Source organism: Balaenoptera borealis (genome assembly GCF_965194805.1).
Source record: "Balaenoptera borealis genome assembly, chromosome: 10".
NCBI lineage: Eukaryota > Metazoa > Chordata > Mammalia > Artiodactyla > Balaenopteridae > Balaenoptera > Balaenoptera borealis.
The window spans coordinates 55,081,627-55,102,638 of NC_138874.1; the positions used below are offsets into that span (position 1 = coordinate 55,081,627).

The 21,012-nt window shown below is 51.1% G+C and overlaps 1 protein-coding gene and 1 long non-coding RNA gene across 2 annotated transcripts in view; both read right to left on the reverse strand.

The window, feature by feature from the left end:
* LOC309635739 overlaps window positions 1-21,012 on the reverse strand; it is a 191,839-nt gene that overhangs the window by 19,434 nt on the left and 151,393 nt on the right. The window lies entirely within an intron of this gene.
* On the reverse strand, window positions 1,112-11,154 carry TACR2 (tachykinin receptor 2). The gene is made up of 5 exons (XM_082407334.1): window positions 10,748-11,154; window positions 9,024-9,218; window positions 5,588-5,738; window positions 4,776-4,972; window positions 1,112-1,864 (listed from the first exon to the last, which is right to left on the reverse strand). The coding sequence occupies exons 1-5, from the start codon at window positions 11,137-11,139 to the stop codon at window positions 1,648-1,650; spliced, it is 1,152 nt and encodes a 383-aa protein (XP_082263460.1). The 5' UTR covers window positions 11,140-11,154; the 3' UTR covers window positions 1,112-1,647.

The window sequence follows — 21,012 nt, forward strand, 5'->3', positions numbered from 1 at the left end:
AGCCTGTCTGTGGACCCCACATCAGTCCACATTCTGGTACCCTGTGATTGAGGTGCGATGTGAGTCTCCCAGGCCATGACCACACCTCTGGTGGCTTTTCCCAGGACTGACTGCATGCTCCCTTGGTTTGGTGAGACCAGAGTCCCTTTATTTGTCACTGCCGGTGCCTATGACACAGTGATCTTGTGGAGAACACAGATAACATTGAACTCTAGGTGTGCATTTACAGTGTTACGTGATTCTTCTGGAGGGGCCGTGAGGTGGGAAGGGTGAGTCAGCAAGCAGGGTGAGGTGTGGACCGGGCTGGGCCTGGAGCTTTCTGGGAGATGGGACAGTGGGTGTTCTCTGCCTGCCACCTCCTTGAGCAGAAGTAAGGGTGAGGGCTGTGTCGCTGACTTGCGGAATTCAGGTCAAACGGCTGCCCTGGTAGTAATAAAAGTCACAGCTGCTGGTTGTGAAGCACTTCACCTGTGCTGGGCCTGCCAGTTTATAGGCATCACTCCCATCATCCCCACAGCATCCCTGTGAGGTGGTTTTGCCATTGAAAGAGAAAGGAGCTGAAGGTCATTGTGACTTGTCTGAGGCCACCCAGCTGAGGCTCCTTTTAACCACCACCTACACTAGGGTGGACCTGGGTTCTTAGATGCTAAGGCAGAGAAACCCTGGATTGGCTCACAGGTTAGGGGCTTTGCAAAACAAGAAGCTTCTTTCCTTGTGTCTTTAGCCTCATAATAGGTCAGTGTCATGGTTGGGTGCTGCTGACAGGTGTGTTTTGTTTGGTTTATGCAACATTTATAAAAATGTGAGCTCAGGGCTTCCCTGGTGGAGCAGTGGTTGAGAATCTGCCTGCCAATACAGGGGACACGGGTTCGAGCCCTGGTCTGGGAAGATCCCACATGCCGCGGAGCTACTAGGCCCGTGAGCCACAATTACTGAGCCTGCGCGTCTGGAGCCTGTGCTCCGCAACAAGAGAGGCCGCGACAGTGAGAGGCCCGCGCACCACGATGAAGAGTGGCCCCCGCTTGCCGCAACTAGAGAAAGCCCTCGCACAGAAATGAAGACCCAACACAGCCATAAATAAATAAATAAATAAAATTAAAAAAAAAAAAATGTGAGCTCAATTTAACAAACCTGGAAGTTTGACAAATTTGGATTTCTGGCTTCTCTTGAAAGGTTTGGAGGATCTGGCAACAGTGGGCTCCCAGCCACATGGCAGCATCTGTCCAGAGCTGATCGGCTGTTGTTCCCTTTGGATTCCTGTGCTCTCCAGTTTGCCACGGTCCCCACCCTTCCTTTTGCCCCAACACTGGAAGTCACTTACCTTTTATCATTATATCTACAGTTTTTCTTTTATACTGGATTCAGTTTACTCATTATGTTGTATGTCCCCGGGAGGCATTCGAGCTTGCAACTCCTGGATTAGATAAGTGTTAGCTCACACTGTCTTCTTTGACTTATTGGATCCCCTGAAGCACTGTCAGAGGGGTGGCTGGGAGAGTCAGCACCCACTGCAGAGTTCCTGGCCCCATCTTGTTTTTCCATTGATGTACTGAAGGGTGAGGCATGGGCCAAACTTTCCGATGTGGTCCTCCCAACTGGCTACTTCTCCAGGGTGCTAAGCCTCCCCCTGCAACCAGGCACAAGGGTTCAGGGGTCAGTAGACACTTCAGCTTGCAGACTTCCAGCCTGCCCATTGGCAGCCCCAGAGGGGGCCACATCCCCAGCCACGAACAAAGTCTCTTTAGTGTGACACCTGTTGACCCTCGTGGAAAGGGATGAGGTGTGAGTCCGCTCAATCTTGTCCTCCTCAGTTGGCGTGACCCATGGGCAGCAACGGAAAGCAAGCCGGAATCCAGAGCGAAACCTGGGGGATGGAGAGTCATCTTGAGCAACGGAGTGAGGGCAACAGTTAAGGGAACTGTCCTGTGGCTGCTCCCACCTCCGGGAGCCGATCTCTCCTCCAGAGGAAAGTTGCTGCCTCGCTCCTAAGAGCTCAGGGTCTCTGGGGAGACACGTTCTCTAGTGGATTTGGTTTTTGGAAACAACCAGAAGTAATCTGGAGCTAAGTCCAAGGACTGAAGTAAGCCGAATGAGACCGTTTGCTATTACAAACAAACAAAAATAAACCAAGTACAGTTATAAAGACACAACAGATTTTCTTGTTCGATTTGTTAATTGGCTTCTAAAGGAGTATGCAAAGAGGAGTCTTAAAAACTTTGGGCTTTGGCAATGTTGGGTAGAATACGGATGCTCCCCCAAGGGGACAGCTTTGAAAGAAAATATACACATGGAACTACTAAGTTTTAGTACATTTGCTTAAAAAATAAAAAACTTTCCCCAAGGCAGCAAAGAGGGTCCACCTGTAAATTGGAGATCCGAGGAAGCAGAGAGTGACTGGAAGAAATGAGAAAGAGCTGGCAGAAAGAGGACACTGGTCTGTCAGGAGCAGAAACAGATGAGACCCTGTGTGATGCAGAGGGAGGGAAAGAACTATATGGTCTGTTCCCAGGAGACGCAGGGTTCCGAGTTTCAGAAGAGCAGGCCTGACTTTGGTTCTTCCCCCTGTAGCTCTAAAGGTTCCATGGTGCAGCCCAATAAATGCCTTTATTATGGGAACTTCATGGCCTCTGCCCACACTCAGCATGTCCCAACCTGAGCTCCCCATCCTCTTCCCCCCACACCCCCCCAGTCGTCCTCGTCTCAGTTCCTGACAGCTGACCACTCTGTCCTTCCACTAGTTCAGGCCAAGAACCTGGGGTCATCCTTGACTCCCTCTCCATCAAATTCTGTTGGCTCTGCCTTAGCAATCTCCGGACTCTGACCACTTCTCACATGTCTACACCCACCATCTCTCGCCTGGATTATTGCACCTGCCTAACCATCTCCCTGCCTCCCCCACCTTGCCCCTCTGTGGTCCAGTTCCAACACAGCTGCGAGACTGATTCTTTTAAAAGGGAATCAGAGCATGTGTTTCCCCCGCTCAGAACACTGCAGGGCTCCTCATGTCAGAGAACCAGCCCAAGTCCTTACCTTGACCACAGGGCCCTTGCCTTGGCTGTTCCCTCTGCCTGGAATTCTTGTCCAGACACCTACAGGGCCCACTCAATCCTCAAGTCTTTGCTCAAAAGACCCCTTAGTAAAGCCTACCCTGACCATCCTGTAAAATCGCAGCCCTTATGCCCACTAATTCCCCCAGCACTTCCTGTCCTCTCTTACCCAGCTCTAGTTTTTCTTTTTTCTATAGGATTTATCACCTAATACACACTGTATTATTTACTCATTACATTTGCTTATTGTCTATCTCCACCTCCCCACTAGAGGGTCAGCTCCCCGAGGATAGGGATCACTGTTTTTGTTCACCGGGGTATCCCAAGGGCCTGGAACAGTGCCGGGCACACAGAGCCACTGGTGAACATTTTCCGGAAGAATGAAAATTCCGCCAGGAATACCAGTCTTCAGAGCTAGTGTCATCAAATACTGAACGATTCAGAAGTTGTAGAGCCCTGGGGTGTTCAGACTCCCAGGGATTGTGTCTTTGGGTAGCAGGAGAGTGACCAGTGCACAGACACAGAAGGCTGGGAGCCCCTCCCTGATGTGACAGTCCCTGTCTCCAAGTTCTCACTCCTACAACTGCATGCAAGAGAAATGATGAGATTATAGGCCTTGGAGACACATGGAATTCCTGCTGCATGAATTTAGGAGAGTCTTCCTTTTGGAGGCTCACTTTCCTCATCTGTAAAATGGGGATAACACCTCCCTCCCATTATATACTTGCCTCTCACGAGACAATGGAGGGTTCTGGCAGCCATTAAACAGTCAAAAAAAAAAAAAAAAAATTACAGTCTGTTACTTCCTTCTGGCCTGCCCTGGGTGGGATGTCTGAGCAACAAAGATCCTACTGGCATTATGAGTGGCCTGGACATGTGGGCAGGGAGGTGATAAAAGATGCCCAGGGCCAACCTCACCCACATCATTGCCTCGTGAAGGCCAGGACTCAGTGTCCACCTCTCATCTCCTCTTACCTGGCTCCACCATCAAGGCTTTCTGAGGCTGAATGACTTGCTCTGCAAGTGGGACTCCTGGGCTGGGGCTCCTGCCTGGCCCAGCACCTCCTCACCTGTGCAAGTGCCCCTGAGCAAATGCCAGCCCCTCTCTGGGACTACACTTCTCTAGAAGTACAAGGGTTGGGGGGAAGTGAGAACTTGGCTCCTTCCTTTCTGGCAGTCTCTGCCAAGGTCACTTCCTAGCTGCCCTGAAAGCCCCCTCTGTGATCTTCCAGGGAGCAACCTGCTCCCCGTCTAGTCTTGGCCCCAGGCCTCAGGTTGAGTGCTTCGTTCTGCTGGGGCTGGCGCTGTTCTCCTCGCCCAGGGACAGTCCTCAGTTCTTCCTCAGTGTAGGAAGCTCTTAAAACCATCAGTCCCTCCCTCCTCTACCTGGCTCCTTCCTTCCGCCCTCTCTGGCTGTCCTTCTTCCTCTCTCCCCCTCCCTCCATCTCTCTGTCCCTCCCTCCTTTCTTCTCCTTGTCCCAGATGCAGCCCCCAGAAGACAGAGCAGGAGCAGGCAGACGTGAGAGCTGTGGCCTGGGCAATGGGGGGCAAAGCTTTGGGGAGGAGGTGGGGCTCAAGCTAGGCCTGGACCCGAGGGAGGATTGTGTTGGGGGCTCCCTGGGAGGATGGTAATCCCATGGTGGCGGGGATGGGTGGGCACAGGCTCAAGCTGTGCAGGGGAGTCCAGATGGAGACAGGCTGAGGAGAGGGGCTGGGGTGAGGGCTCACCTGTGGTTGAGGCAGCAATAAATGATGGGATTGTACATGGTGAAGCTCATGGCCAGCCAGAAGAGCGCCAGGTAGACCTGCTGGATGAACTTGTGGCAGTAGACGTCCTCCTGGAAGCTGCCCAGGATGAAGTAGAGGTGGTAGGGCAGCCAGCAGATGGCAAATGTCACCACCACCAGCACCATGGTCTTCACAAACTGGTCCAGGAGAGACTCAGGTCACTCCTCAGCCTGGAAGCCCCAAGCCCCAGTTTTCCCGAGGGGAAGCACGAGGCACCTCTCGTGCCAGCCTGAGAAGCCCTCAGTAAGCAGGCCCTGTCTACCTCCACAGGCTCAGGCCCCTAGAGCTTCTGCTACCCAGACACTCCTGGGCCTTCCACCTCGGGGCTTTTGCTCAGGCTGGTCTCTCTGTCCACACTGCTGTCTTTCCTTTGAAGTCCTCACTCCTCAAAGCCCAGCTCGGTGGCCATCTCCTCTAAAAGGCATCTTGGATCCCTCTTAGAGCAGAGCAGCTCCCCTCCCTGGAGCTCTCGTTCCTAACCCCATCCTTAGAGGAGACCATGCCAGCTACGGGTTCCGAGGTCTCCCTCTCCCTGCAAGCTGTGTCTGCCACAGCCCGAAGACCAAAGCAAGTCCGCCCGCCCGGGAAGAAGGAATGAAGGTTCTGGCCAGGGACTTGGGACAAGGGCAAGTTACAGGTGGAGTCTATCCTCCGCGGCGCCCTCTAGGGGACGTGCCCGGAATGGCTGATCCCAAGGCGGGGGCCAAACTTCCGGCCCCGCCCCCCGCCCCCTCCCTGACCCCGGAGTTCACCTTCTTGGCCTGCAGGTGGCGCAAGTTGGCGCCATGTGCCTCGTACCCTGGGACAGTGCGTCTCCAGAGCGTGAGGCCGATGACACTGTAGGCAACGAACATCACCACGAGAGGCAGGAAGTAAAAGAGGGCTATCACCGCGAGGTGGTACCTGGAAGGAGAGTCAAGGGCCTGGGCACGGGGCGACCTGGGGGCGACTCCAGCATCCACCAGCACTCAATCCCCAGGACCTTGCTGACGCCCCTGAGCTGTCCCTGGTGGGCTACCCTGGGCCACCTCCCAAGGCCTTGGTTTGAAAAAAAAAAAAAAAGAGTTAAAAAAAAAAGAAGGGCAAACTGGCTAGCACATGTGCCCAATGAGAGTTTCCCCTGCCGCAAAAGGGACACCTGTGTTAGCTCTGAGTCCTTCCAAGTGACAGACAAGTTACCAAACAAGGAAATAAATAGGAACGAAAAAGTTAACCAAGCAATACATTTGTTTAAAATTTAAAGTGCCAGTAAGCACAAAGGAGGAAGTAAAATTATGTATCTCACCCCCACCACTGTTAATGATTTGGAATATTTCTTCCAGAATCATGTAATATAGGTGTATATGTATATGCACATATATATTAGATAGATTATGTATATCTTCTATATCTGCATCTGTCTGTCTAGATAGATTTCCTAGAGTTGATGTGGTTCTATCCTGCACCAACATCCCTAGCAGGGAAGGGAGCAGTGGAGACAGGCCACACTGTACATGCTAGTGGAGCATCTCTTCCCGACCATGAGCATTTGGTTGGGAACATGGCTCACATCTGCAGATACTCTTTCACACCACCTGTAAGCAAGTGGCCTGGAACACCATTGATGGCACTCATCCAGTGTCCGTGGAGGACACCCGGGGCTGTGTTGAGGCCTTCTCATTTCCTTTTGGAAAGATGCATGCTGCCCATTCTGGTTTCTGAGCGATGCTGTAGCCTCTCTCTGACAAGGCCCAAGCAGGAGCACCCGGTGAATGGACCCAAGACCCCTGGCCCTGTCATGTGACCTTTTTCTAGGAGAACAGAGGTGTACCCAAGCCCCTCCTTTCTTCCCCGTGTGCCAGCCTTGCTGGGTACCTTTCAAGAGGTACTGACACCTGGAGGGAGGGGAGTAGGTGGCTCCAGCAAATGTCTTCCCTAAAGCCTGAGTTTAGAATTCGGCTTGCTTGCTCTTTTGGCAAGCATGCTAATTACAAAAGGTTTGGGGGCTCCTCGACTCCCTGATCATCATCTGTCCTATTGTGGAGCAGGTGAGGCGGGAGGAGCAGCCAGGAGCCAGGCCCTTGTACCTTACCTTCATTGTGAGGTCACAGAGTGTCTGAGATAGATAGACCTTGAGGATCAGCAGGGCCACCTGTCTCAGCCAGAGCAGGAAAATGAGGCTCAGAGAGGCACAGGAAGTCTGTGTCCTGTGAAACAGCTCTATACGGACTTAACACACAAATGATTTCCCTTCCACTGAGGGTCAACCCTGTGGAGTCAGAAGAACTGGGTTCTTGCCTAGCCTCTAATTTAAAGCGTGACCTTGGGCAAGTCAGATCTCTCCCTCAGTCTGTTTCCCCATTTGTAAAACAAGGAGTTAATCTCTACCATCCTTCCCAAGTATGAGTGACGCCTTTCTGTTGCCTCATTCTTTCTTGGGTCGGTTCAGGATAGGAATTCACTCTGGGCTAGGTTCCCACACAGAAGGGAGTGCCAAGGAGCTTTGGGAACCATCTTCTAGGGCCTGCCAGAATCTCATAGCCTGGACTGCCTTTTTTTGTATTTTGATTTGGGGAGCATATGTGCATTTTCCTAGATTCCTATACACACAGGATGTGAGCCTGTACGGATGGAGCCCCCAGTCTAAATCTCAGAAGCTCCCCAACCCAAGAACAAATAATATATTCTTACACACGAGAAACCAGGCTTTTCCCCAAATCCTCTCAGAATTCGAAGTAGCACCAAAGTATGGCCTTCCTAGCCCACCTCTGCCCTCCTATTTTCCCCTGTTGCCTGAATCAGAGTCGGAAATCACCATCCCCAGAAAGGTGGTGGTTGGTACCTTAAATTCTTACTGGTCCCCACTTCAGAGAGAAAAGCTCACTGTTAAGGTGGAGAAACACCGCCCCGCAGTGGCCAGTCAGGAAATGTTCTGCTCTCCGCCCCTCCCCAAAGCCAAGAAGGGGGCGGGTCCCTACGTGGACTCCGCCCTTGGAGCCGCGAGTCCCGAGAACGTGGGCTACGGAATGAGGGCAGAGACCCAGGGCAGCAGTTTCCTGGGAAACTCAGCAGTTGCCAGGAACAGGCTTCTCAGAGGAATGGCGCCTTCCCCGAAGGCCGCAGCGTGGCGCTCTCTGGCTGGTGCTCGGGACGGGAGGAGGCCAGGTAGGGGCGGGCGTTGGGGGAGGAGTGTTAAAGGAGGCGGGGGAGGGAGCTGAGTTGTCGCTGTGATCTGGCGGCTCTGGGCTCAGAGCGTGCACATCCTCATGCTTGGGGCAGCTGGGCTTTTCTTGGACTAAATCTTCCAGGTTTGTTTTCGTTTGTTGCCCGTTTAAACTACCACCTACTGGGCGCCGGTTCTGTGCCAGGCACCGTGCTAAGTTGCCTCAGGTACATTTTCTCTTCTGTGTTCATAACAACCCCTGAGCAAGGTTCTCTTACTAATCCCCTTTAAGAGAGAAGGAGCCAAAGGGTCAGAGAGGTTAAGTGACTACAAAGGGTCCTCCGGCCAGCAGGGGACAGCGCAGGGCTCCAACTCGACTACTGTCTCCAGAACCTCAACCAATTCTTTATCCTCTACTACCAACCCCCGCCGTGCTTGGGGATGACAAAGCCACACCCGCCGTGAGAACTGGGCAAACTGACTCCCAGAAAGGGAAAGGACTTACCCAGGGTCACGCAGCAGCTGCACCATGCCTGAGTTCTGTTTTCTCCCCCCATCCCCTGGCCCATGGTGCCTGCCTCAGCTCAAGTCCACTCCAGGCTCCTCCTGAAAACATCCCAGGCTCTGGCACCTGCCCTTTCTTTCTGTCTCGGTACCCTGACATGTCCCTTATTTAAGTAAGAGTGGTGAGGAGATTGGGCTCTGAAGCAGGATTGCCTGGATTTAAATCTTCGATTTACCACTTACTAGCTGTGTGGTCTTAGGCACATTACTTAGGTTTTTTTTAGTGCCTCAGTTTCCTCATCTGAAAAATGGGAATAATAATACATACATACCCATATTGTTAGGAGAATCCAGTGGGTTCATATATGTAAAGTACTTATACCAAACCTGACATTTAGTAAGTGCTAAGTGTTACTTTTAGTTGATACTGTACTCACATAATCCCCAGTTCACTCACAGACACATGTGCACACCCATGCATACACACTGCACATGTGTACGTGCGCACACACACACCATGCTCCCCCACCCCCAGGCCTTACAAAAGGTGCATCTTGCCGCCGCTGTCTTCGGGCCAGGCCACCACGCGCTTGGTGGCACCCTGGTCCATGGTGATGGTGGAGTAGAAACACTGGGGGAAGGTGAGGGCCAGGGCCACCAGCCAGATGCCAGCAATTACTGCTCTGGTGCTGGGGACCGAGAGCCGTGGCTGGAAGGCGTGGACGATGGCCATGCACCTGTGAGCAGAGGGCGGTGTGAGTGGGGGGTGCCCTCCTGTCAGACCAGCCCAGATCTGCTAGTCCCATTCCCCGCACCCTGGCTGACCACCTGCAGAGAGCCAGCTGGGCTGGTGCTCTCCCACAGCCATGTGGAACACTAGCGCCCTAAACGCCAGCCCACCCCACCCCCTTCCACCACATGGCCTCCCTCTGAGCGCGGATGTGCTCTCGGATGGCCACAAGAGAGCGGTGTGGCCACACCGGCAGTCCATCTGGGGCCTTGTCCTGAAGCTCAGCCCTGCCGAGTTCCCCAGCCACACAGCCTGTCTTCCATTCAGAAACCGTAACAGAGCCCAACGGTCTCCCGGACAAAGCCCAAAGCAGCTGCCCACCACCTTTCTGCAGTGGAGGAACTGCTCTACATACGCCGAAACGGCTTTGGTCCTAGATGACCCCTGGGCCTTCCTCCCTGGGATTAATCTGAATCTTGAGACCAGGCCAGAACAATAGGACGCAGCTCAAATCCCACTCTCACAATAAAGCTGATCCTGACACCCTATCTAACACTACAACCTGCCCTACCCCAGCACACATACCCTAGTGCCTCGGATCCCCTTTCCACTTCCTGATATTTTTCTATAGCACTCATGACCTCAAAATACAACATATAATTTATTTAGTCTTGTGTTTATTATTTAAATTCTCACTAGGGCAGGCATCTTTATCTGTTTCTTCCCCCAATGCCCATAACAGTATCTGTATATAAGTAGGCATTGAACATAAGAATGAATGAAGAAATGAATGGACGAGTCTCCATTATTACCATCCTGACCTGAGCCACCATCCTCCCTCACCTGGGTTATTATTCAGTGTCTTCTTGCCTGGTCTCCTGGCTCCCACCCTGCCCTCTACAGTCCGTACTACCCACCCTCCACCCAGCCTTTAAAATGGAAGTTCCACGAGACCATGATTTCGGGACTCTTTTCCCCCTGGTGTTTATTCCCCAGTGCCTGAAACAGTGCCTCAAATACCTGAGTGAATGAAAAGAAAGTCTTAGGGGACTTTCAGATCTGCCGACTGATCACTCCTCCACCCCTCCACCCCTCCTGCCCCCACCCCTTCCCCGTCAGAACGTCACAGTCTGCAGCCCCAGAGAGCAGCAACAGGGAAGTAATTGGCCCCATCTTAATTATATAGTAACTGCGTGCGGTGTTAAAATTTCCCCTCATATAATATATCTAGGAATAGGATGACAATATAAGCAATTTCCTTTCAGTAAAACAAAGATCAACTCCAGAGAAGAACATTTCAGCCTTGAACAGCCATCTAGTGCAAAGTTCTTCCTTGTGTCTAACCTTAACCTTACTTGCTTTGGTTCCACAGGCCCCTGTCTTCCAGATGCATAGTTTAGGATCATGATCAGGTTAGGAGGCAATTAATTCACTGAGTTCTACCCTTAACTTGCTGTGTGACTGTGGGCAAGTTACCAGCCCTGTGTGAACCCAGGAAAGCGAGCTGACTCCCTCCCCCCAGCTGCCCCCTCTTGCCTGTCGGTGGCGATGGCGGTCATGGAGTAGATGCTGACAAACATGGCTGTGATGGGGAAGAGGTTCTGGAAGCAGCAGAAGGCACGGCCAAAGTACCAGATGTTGTAGCTGGCGTAGACGAAGTTGAAGGCTGCGTTGAAGGCGGCCATGCAGAGGTCGGCCAGGGCCAGGTTGACAGTGAAGTAGTTGGTGACCGTGCACATCTTCTGATGGGCCAGGATGATCCAGATAACTGCAGCATTGCCCATCACAGCCACCAGCACCAGGGCCAGGTAGGCTGCTGCCCACAATGCCAGCTGCCAGCCAGGCATGGAGAAGGCTGTGATATCCGTGGTGTTGCTCTCAAGGCCAGACGAGATGTTGGTGTCAGTCACCATGGCACAGGCTCCCATGGCTGCCTCTGGGTCTGGGACAACAGTCTAGCTCCTTGGCTCCTTCCGGGCCCTGGTGCCCTGCCAGATATGCTGTAGAAGACAAATCCTCTTTGGTGCATGAGTATGGGGGAGCGAGGGGAGCACTCCTGTGCAAAGCCAGGCACATCTGGGGAGCCGGGGGGCACTCCCAAGTCTCAAGCAAAGATGAGTTAGGCTGAGCAGAGAGCCGGGTCCAGAGCCATTGGCATTTTACATTCCCATGTCCTGGCCAGACTTCTCCAATGTCATGTGGACATCTAGAATCCAAGACACGCTTTCAGAGCGAGAGACATCCTTATAAATCATCAGTCAACCCCTTCACTGCAGAAATGGAAAAACAGATTCCAAGAGGGGACCAGCCCAGGTCACACAGTAAGTTGGTGATAAAGCCAGGACTCAAACCCAGGTCCCTCCTAATGCAATTCAGGGAACATTCTGGATCAGATGCACACACAGCAGCCGTCTTTGGATTCCATAGGTCAACTGCACAGCAGGCTCTCTCTCCAGGCGTTGGGGTGCAGGCAGGGCTGCCAGCCCATGGTTGCCACCCTGCTGCTCTCTGGGCGGGGCATGCTGGGCGGTGAGGACCTTGGCGGAGGTGTTTTCTGCTCACGAGGTGGGGCTGCCTCCTGCCCTTCGTCCCACCCCTGCGTGGAGGGCCCGGCCTTGTCTCTTGCGGAAAGATTTAGGACTGGCTGCTGAGGCAGGGAGAGACCCAGGGGAAATGGGAGGTGGCAGCAGCGGGGCCGGGCATGGGGGGCACAGTCCTTGGTAGGGTGTTTACATTCAGTGGGGCTGGAGCTACATCTAGAATGTAATTAGGGGCACGGGCTTGGGAGCCCCAGGGACTCCAGGCAAGTCTTTTAACCTTTCCCAGCTTCGACTTTCCCATCTGAAAAAAATAGGAACAATACGGTGCACATCTCACAGGATATTGGTGAGTTTTAATGAGATAACGTACGTAAAGTCTATTTAGCACAGGAGCTGGCAGGTAAGAAAACGTGACAAGGAGTTGTAGCCCTGTGGGAGGCCCCCAGACAGCCCAGGGCTCTGCTGACCGAGGCAGACGCAAAGCATTTCTAACACGTTCTCAGGTGATTCCGGTGCTGCTGGTACAGGGACCTCACTTTGAGAACCACTGTCTTAGCACAAGGGCAGGGCTCGCTGCCTCTTCTGTGAGCTCCAGAAAACCCCGAGGGGCTGCGCACAGACTCTACTCTTGGTCGTTGACTGTGTGCATGTGTGTCGGGTGCTGCCTGAAGCTGCAATGCTGTGTCTGAGTGATTGTGTGTGTGACAGACGTGTGTAAGCACACACACACTCGTGCACCTGTGCACACCTGTGGGTGTGTGGACCCTCAAGGCCGGGCAGGCTCAGAAGGGCAGGGCGTGTCCCTCATTAAAGCCGAGGAGGGCTTCTCAGTCACCAGCATTGGTGGCCCTGCTGGGCTGCTGTGCTAAGTGTGTGCTTGGTCTCCTGGGAAGCCAGCCCCGTTCCTTGAGGAGGGGCTGCTTCCAGGGGCCCCTGCTCCTCCCGTGGATATGTGTACCGTGGGGCCCTGGGCCTCCTCCCACCCAGAGTCAGCTTCAGACACAGTTGGCTCCAGCCCTGGCCAGGCCGTGGGGCAGAGGCCTGTTCCTTGTCTGGATTGGGCCACCAGCCTCTGTTTGGATGTCTGCCCTTGGCTGAAGGGCCTCTGCCTTTGATGCCTTTTGGTGGTAGCAGCGGCAGCCACTGAACTTTAGGGCTTGTTTGTCTCATGCTCCAGTGACCAGGGTTTTGGAGGTAGAATGTATAGAAATAAGGACGTAACCGCAGGGCAGTCTTCTCTGTTTGCGGTTCTGCCTCCTACTCCAGGCAGCCAGAATTCGTTGAGTTTCAGGTGCAAGCACAGTGCAGGGCTGGGACACCCAAGCCTGTGTCACCTGCCCTAGAAGCCCCAAATAGTACCCTTTCTTCCTCCCCGCAGCGTCCCGCCACCTCCACTGTGTATGTGAGGATTATGTTTTGGAGCTGTGGAATCTAAGAGTTTTATTTCCCCCTTAAATCATGTGCTCTTGTGGCTTTCCAACTATGTGCTCGTGGCCTCGTGGAAGGAGAGGGTGGGGGCCGCCCCGCCTTGGACAAAGGGTCTACCAATCAGCCTTGCTGCTCAGAGCTGGCCTGCTGAGTTCATCGCTAAACAATGTCCTTGAAGGCTGCTCTTTGTCAAAACAGAAAAACATTCGAAATTCCTTCAGCTCCTGTGGATGCGTGAAGACTCCAGTTTGCTCTTTGAGCATGTATATGGGAAGTTCCCTCCGCCAGGAAGTGGAGGGGAAGGCTGCCCGTCGGTTCTGGCTGGATGGGCTGAGGTGATGGTGCAGGTTGGGTACCCTTGGGAGATGACTCTGGTTCAGACTTTAGAGTGCAGGATGTTTATTAAGGAGCGCATGGGATCAACCCCTGGGGAAGGGAGGGGAAAGAAGCAGGTGTGGGCGGAAGAGGAAGTTGAGCGGTGACGGTGAGACAGCGGCCTTGGACAGCCCCGGGTTGAGTCACTCTGAGCTAGAATGGCCTGTTAGAGTTACCCTCATGGTTTGTGCTATTGCGGTCTTGAAGCGAGCATCCTGAAGACAAGAGTCGGAAGTGATTTGTGTTTCAGGGAGTTTGGAGGAGAAGGAGGTGGGAGCTGCTGCAGGGATGAGGCAGAGAGAAGGGAGAGAAAAGGGGCTCCGGGAAGCGTTGTGGCCTGGGTGCCCCTCAGCAGTGTCCCAGAGATGCCTTTGGAAGTCGCCTGACCATGTCTCTGGCTGGGCTTGGGCCCTTGGTCCTGGCTTCGGCGGGTCACATGCAGCTGTGGGTCATCTAGTCACCACGAAGTTCACAGGGCTGTGGGCAAATTGAGGATGAGGACGATGCACTGAGCTTTTTATTCCGGTAAATGAATCCCGTTTGAAGGCTCAGCCTTCATTCTGAGACTATGCCCTTCTTGCTTTTTGGGTTAAAGTGTCCTTTCTTTCATGAAATAATGGTGATGGCAGATGGTAGCTGTGTTCCTGGTTTTTCTTTTTCTCTAATATTTCTTACTCAGTGGAATAACATTCTGGTGAGCTGTGTGGTTCCCTCAATTAGGTTTTTGATATTTTATTGGTCTATGAAATTCAGAGACTCAGGAGCCCTGATCTAGTTCCTCATTTGGAGAAGAGAGGGGGAGCCCCCGAGAGGGGAAGGCTTGCCCTGGGTCCTCTGGCCCTTGAGGGGGGCCGCTTCCTGAGGGCTTCCCTCGTCCTGCACTGGCCTGTCTGCCTCTGCTTGCTTGAGGCCCATCAAAGTCACCTCCTGGTTACTTCCCTGTCACACAGGCAGGGAGCTCCTCAGGGCCTGGATTGTGTCTTATTTATGTCTGGTGTCTAGGAGAGTAGTCAGCATATCAGGTGCACTATAAATGTTGATTGAATGAAAATGGTGAAAAAAAATTTACAATATGACTCAGGGGTGAGGGATGATAAATTGTATATGTAACATATATCATCTATCTATATCTAATATATATGTATATCTGAAAGCCTTATACTAATGGCACTGGCTGTAATGGTGGGATTTTAGGGAACTTTGAGTGGGCAGGGCAGTATGAAGCCTGGTACATGGCACACAGTAGGTGCTCAATAAATGCCAGATGAATAAATGAATAACAAATAATGAATAAAGTTTAAAACATCACCCTGTCAGGGATGATGGGAGTAGCATTCTTATTTTCACAGAATCTAAAGCTTAAACTAAAAGAACATGTCCATGTAGGTCGGGCAGAGCTTTTGGAGGATGTTAGGGTCTCCGCAGCATTCCAGGATTTATTCCTCACAGAATGCCCCCCCTTGTCCACAGACTAGAGGGTCCCAGGCTGGCCCCTTTAGCAGATGGGCTCTGGGCCCTCCACCCCCTGGCCTGAGCATCGGCGGCCCAGAATCTGGGACTTCAGCTGGGAGAGGGAGAGTTGCCCTCTGCCAAGAGCATGGGCTGCAGCTGACACCTTTTTTAAACACTGTGAGTGTGCTGGGGCAGTGCCTGCCCCTGAAAGCCTGAAGTTTATCTAGCTGGAGAAGAGAGGCCGCGAGTGTTTACATCTGCTGTAGTCCTGGTGTACACAGAGCTCAGAAGCTTTTAACACAAAACGGGTTCATTTCTCAACATCAGGCTTCTGCAAAATCTGCCCATCTATGGCAGACAGAGGAGGAACTGGGTGCAGCTTGCCCTAGGAGGGGACACCCTAACACCCGCTTGCTGGTTGCATGACTGGGGTCATCCCAGAGGCAGCCCGGGTGTTGCAGGCAGAGGGGGCTTGGTGTCTGCCCCAGGTGCTGGCAAATGTGGCAGCAAGTGCTGTGGTGAGGAAAGGGGGGATGAGGTAAGGAAAGGGGGGTGACAAAGGGTCAGTGCTTCTACTGAAAGGGCTGAGTCCTGGGCCCTGCAGTGGGTCTCTCGACTGGGCAGGTGGTCTGATGATCGGCCCAGAGTTAGGAGAAAATGTCATGTCTCTACCTTCATGAAGCTCCCAGCCAAGTTGGGGAGCTGGGTCCTGGAATAGCAGAGAGAACTCACTACCCCCGATATTATCTGTCCCCCCTCCACTCCATCCTCTGCCACCATGATCTTTTAAAAACACAAATCTGACCATGCATTTCCTGCTTGAAACCCTTCAGTGACTTCCCATTGCTCTCTGGGTTAAGAGAACAATAGCCCTATTCCTTTACCAGGTGCGACTGCTAACTCTCCCTCAGGACCACTTTCCCCTTGTTTCTTTTAGCAATAGAACCTCCCCAGGTGTTACCTGTCACCCGGTTGCCCAGCTAACGACTACATATCCAAGCCTCCCTTCCAAGCCAGGTGTGGTCACATGATTAAGATCTGGCCCATAGGATGTGGGCAGAAGCGATTTATATGTGTATACAGCCAACTTCAAGGTCTCGTTTTTTTTTTTATTTATTTTTATTAAAGTATAGTTGAATTACAATGTTGTGTTAATTACTGCTGTACAGCAAAGTGACTCATTTATACATATATATATATATATACATTCTTTTTCATATGCTTTTACATTATGATTTATCACAGGATATTGAATATAGTTCCCTGTGCTATACAGTAGGAACCTTGTTGTTTATCCATTCTATATATACCAATTTGCATCTGCTAATTCAAAACTCCCAATCCATCCCTCTCCCACCCCTCTCCCCCTTGGCAACCACCAGTCTATTCTGTATGTCTCTGATTCTGTTTCTGTTTCATAGATAGGTTAATTTGTGTCATATTTTAGATTTCACATATAAGTGATATCATATGGTATTTGTCTTTCTCTTTCTGACTTCACTTAGTAAGATAATCTCTAGTTGCATCCATGTTGCTACAAATGGCATAATTTCGTTCTTCTTTATGGCTGAGTAGTATTCCATTGTATATATGTACTGCATATTCTTTATCCATTCATCTGGGTTTTGTTTTGTTTTTTTGCTATTTTTTAAAAATTTGTTTATTTATTTATTTATTTTTGGCTGTGTTGGGTCTTCGTTGCTGCGCGCGGGCTTTCTCTAGTTGCGGCGAGTGGGGGATACTCTTTGTTGTGGTGCGCGGGCTTCTCACTGCGGTGGCTTCTCTTGTTGCGGAGCACAGGCTCTAGGTGCGCAGGATTCAGTAGTCGTGGCTTGTGAGCTCTAGAACACAGGCTCAGTAGTTGTGGTGCAGGGGCTTAATTGCTCCGTGGCATGTGGGACCTTCCCAGATCAGGGCTCGAACCCGTGTTCCCTGCTTTGGCAGGCGGATTCTTAACCACTGCGCCACCAGGGAAGCCACATTCATCTGTTGATGGACACTTACGTTGTTTCCATGTCTTGGCTATTGTGAATAGTGCTACTATGAACATAGGGGTGCATGTATCTTTTTGAATTATACTTTTGTCTGGATATATGCCCAGGAGTGGGATTGCTGCATCATGTGGTAATTCTACTTTTAGTTTTCTGAGAAACCCCCATACTGTTTTCCATAGTGGCCACACCAACTTACATTCCCACAGTGTAGGAGGGTTCCCTTTTCTTCATACCTTCTCCAGCATTTGTTATTTGTAGACTTTTTAATGATGGTCATTCCGAAGGTCTCATCTTTAAAGAGGGAGCCGGTTGCTTTTCACTTCCACTCCCCTCTTCCTACTGGCTGGAAAATGGCAACAACAGGAGCTGCCGTCTTGAATCCAGAGAGGGCAGCCCTGTCTTATGGCTGTCAGAGCCCAGGGCTGTTACATGAAAAAGAAAAAGAAAACAAAACAAACTTCTTTCTTATTTAAGGCACTGCATGTTGGGCTCTATTATAGCACTTAACCCTTCATAATACAGTATCCTTCAAGAACTTCCTTGATGCTTACTCAGGTTAACTGTCTTTGTTCTATACTCCAGTAGCATTTCTGTGCTTTCCTTCTTGTTAACACCCTGACCCATCACATCTGTTCAGAGTGGGTTTTCTCTGCCAAGCTAAGAAATTCATGAGGCCAGGAATCATGTCTGTCTTGATTATGGCCATATCTTCCCTTCCCTCCATTGTGATGGGCACATTGTATATGCTCAAGGGTATTTGCTGATTAAGTAAGTGAATGAATACAGTGAAACAGCTTGGGTGTAATATTAGGAATACTTTCTGCTATAAGCAACAGTGACTTAAACAAATGGGGGCTTATTTTTCTCACATAACCAGAAGTCTGGAGGTCAGTGATTCCATGCTAAATAGCTCAATGGTTTCAAAGCTCTTTGGGAATTTTGATTTTTCTTGGCCTTTACCTCATGGCTTCTAAATGGCTGCAACAGCTCCAAATATCATGTCCTTACGTGACAGCATTCCTATCCCAGGAAGGGAGCAGGAAGGAAAAGAACTCCCCTTCCAGGTCTTTCTCTTTTGTCAGGGAGGGAAATCTTTCCCAGGACCCTCCCAGTAGATGTTCCTTATATCTTATTGGCCAGAACAAAGTCACATGACCACCCTTAGCTACATGGGAAGTTGGGAGAGGAAATGTCTTCCTTCTTCAGGACCCAGCTGGGTTTTGGCACTGTGCGACTCACTGGGGCTGGTGGGAAGAATCCAGTTCTAAGAGCCCTTGGCTTTTCCTTACCCACGTGGTACCATATTCAGGAAGTCCCAGGGACCATGGGGTATCATGATGTGGTCACAAATCATGCATTGTTCTTAATGCTTGCTGGAGAATGTCACTTTCTATCTCTTGAAATTCTCTTCTGGACACTGGCCTGCCCAGGAGACTGAGCTCTGCCAATGAGCTCACCTGTTCCAGTACAATCCATCAACTATCATCTCTGTGGTCACAGCAGTAGCTGTGCACCAACCACGTGCCCATGTGCCTGGTGACTGAACAAGTTATATAACCTCTTCATGACTCATCTTCCTCATTTGTCAAATGGGACTAGTTGTCCTATCTCATAGGACTGTTGTTGTGCCAGTACCTGGTGCATAGGGCTAAATAAGAGTTTGCTGTTGTTATTTCATTATATCCCCATTTCACACATGGGAATATATGCTCAGAAGGGTTAAAGAACTTGCCCAAGGTCATGCAGTTGGGGGAGCCAAGAGTCAAAGCCTGATCTGTCTGACTCCAGAGCCCACACCCTTTCTTCTCCTACCACAGGGCTTCTCTGAGATGACAAATTTCTCCTGAATGTTCCAAGGGTGGGGTGTCTTGCCACAGACACGATGTATGAATCCTTTTAGGGCCCAGATGGAATGCTGCCTCCTCCTGGAAGCCTCCCTGGATTCTTGCTCTCTACTCCTCACTGGCACATGGCAGCTTTTCTGGAGAACATGGGAGCTGCCCCTTGTCTCTTCCTTGGAGGGCAGAGAATGTCAGTCTTGGCCACTGTTGTGGTCATCAACACAGATACAGTCTTAGCCTTCCAGGGCACCTAGTCCTGATAAGGACACTGATGCCCAGGTAAGACACTCACTCCACGTCAGCCAGCCAGTACTAACAGAGCTGTGTCTGGAGCTCCAGCCTCCGAATTCCCCATGCAGTGCCGTTTCCTCAGGGCTCCCTCCATGATGTGAGCACTTTGCAGAAACAGCAGCTCATCCAAAGGACACCCTCATTCAAGTTGGACTGAGCATGGGGGTCACTGGGAGATCCTGGCCTGAGTACTAAGGGGGATCATCTCTGATCTTTCACCTCCACCCCCTGTTCCTACCTGGGCCAAGGTCCTGGGTCCGTCCCCTGCACGTGTGTCAACTGCTGCCTGCGTGCCTGTAATACACAGATGGCAACACTAGAGGACAACATCATTGCTTTAATCCTTGTGAACACAAGGGCTTCAAGCAGCCTCTCAGTCTCAAATGATGACTGATGATGATGATAACGATAACCATGGCCAGGGTTAAGATTTATTGAGCCAAACCTCCTTGTAATAAGTGTGCGTAATCTCTAATCAGCAGGTCTTCCCACACACACCCCTTTCTCCCGCTGTGTTCTGCATCTCAGAAAACTGACCACATCCACCCAGTTCTCCAAGCCTGAAACTGGGGCATCACCATCAGCAACTTGTGCCCTCACTCTCTCCCCACTATCACCTACTCCCATCCATTCTACATCCTAAATCTTAACCCATCCACTTCTCTCCATTCCCACTGTTTGTCCTCCCCCCTCCAATTCCCCGTTCAATCTACCGAGAGCCACAGGCTCTTGCCTCAAGCCTTGTGGTTCCCAGACTTTGCTGCACGTTAGAATCACCTGGGGAGCTTTGAAAACGCCTGATGCCACGTCACACCTCAGACCAATTAAGGCAGGAGGTATGGGGGTAGGAGGCAGGCATCAGTGCTTTTTAGAAATCCCCAGGTGGTTCCAGTTTGCAGCCAAGTTTGGGAACTACTCTTCCCTTGTTCTGAGACCCTCTTCCACACACTTTCACTTGGGCAGCTTCCACTTAATCTGGCAGGTCTCTCTTTCTTTTTTTAAAATTTATTTATTTGGTTGCACTGAGTCTTAGTTGTGGCAGGCGGCCTCCTTAGTTGCAGCTCGCTGGCTCCTTAGTTGCAGCACGTGGGTCCTTAGATGTGGCAGGCGGGCTCCTTAGTTGCAGCTCGCTGGCTCCTTAGTTGCAGCATGTGGGTCCTTACTTGTGGCAGGCGGGCTCCTTAGTTGCGGCTCCAGGGCTCCTTAGTTGCGGCTCACCAGCTCCTTAGTTGTGGCATGTGAACTATCAGTAGCGGCATGCATGTGGGATCTAGTTCCCTGACCAGGGATCGAACCGGGCCCCCTGCATTGGGAGCATTGAGTCTTATCCACTGTGCCACCAGGGAAGTCCCTGGCAGGCCTCTCTTTAACATTGCTGCCTCCTGGAAGCCTTTCTGGAACAGACAGATCTAAGCAACTGCTCCTCCCCTCGACACTTAACCACTCTGTGTTGTTATTGCTTTTTCAAATGTCTGCCTTCCCCCCCTACCACCACCCACTTCCTCACTGAGTGGAAACATTAATGGAACCAATCCTCACAACAACACGAGAGGTTAGTTTTATTAGTCTTATGATTTTGAATATTGCCCCAGGTTTTTACTTTTGCAGTTTATCTGTTTACAGTATTTGAAGCATAAAGGAAAGCATTTTCTCTTTAAATGTGGATGTAGATATAAAGATGTTTGTTCTTAATATTCTTAAAGCCAGTTTTTTCCTGTTTTCTGTTTGAAATGCCCAAGCGGTAGCTAATAATTCCTGAGGGACCTTGAGACTATGGAAAATACTCCATATTTAATACCATATTTAAAGCTGATTCGTAGATTATGGTTATTTCCTCTCAATCATCTATCGATGTTGCTTTTCTGTGGTCTAGATTCAAG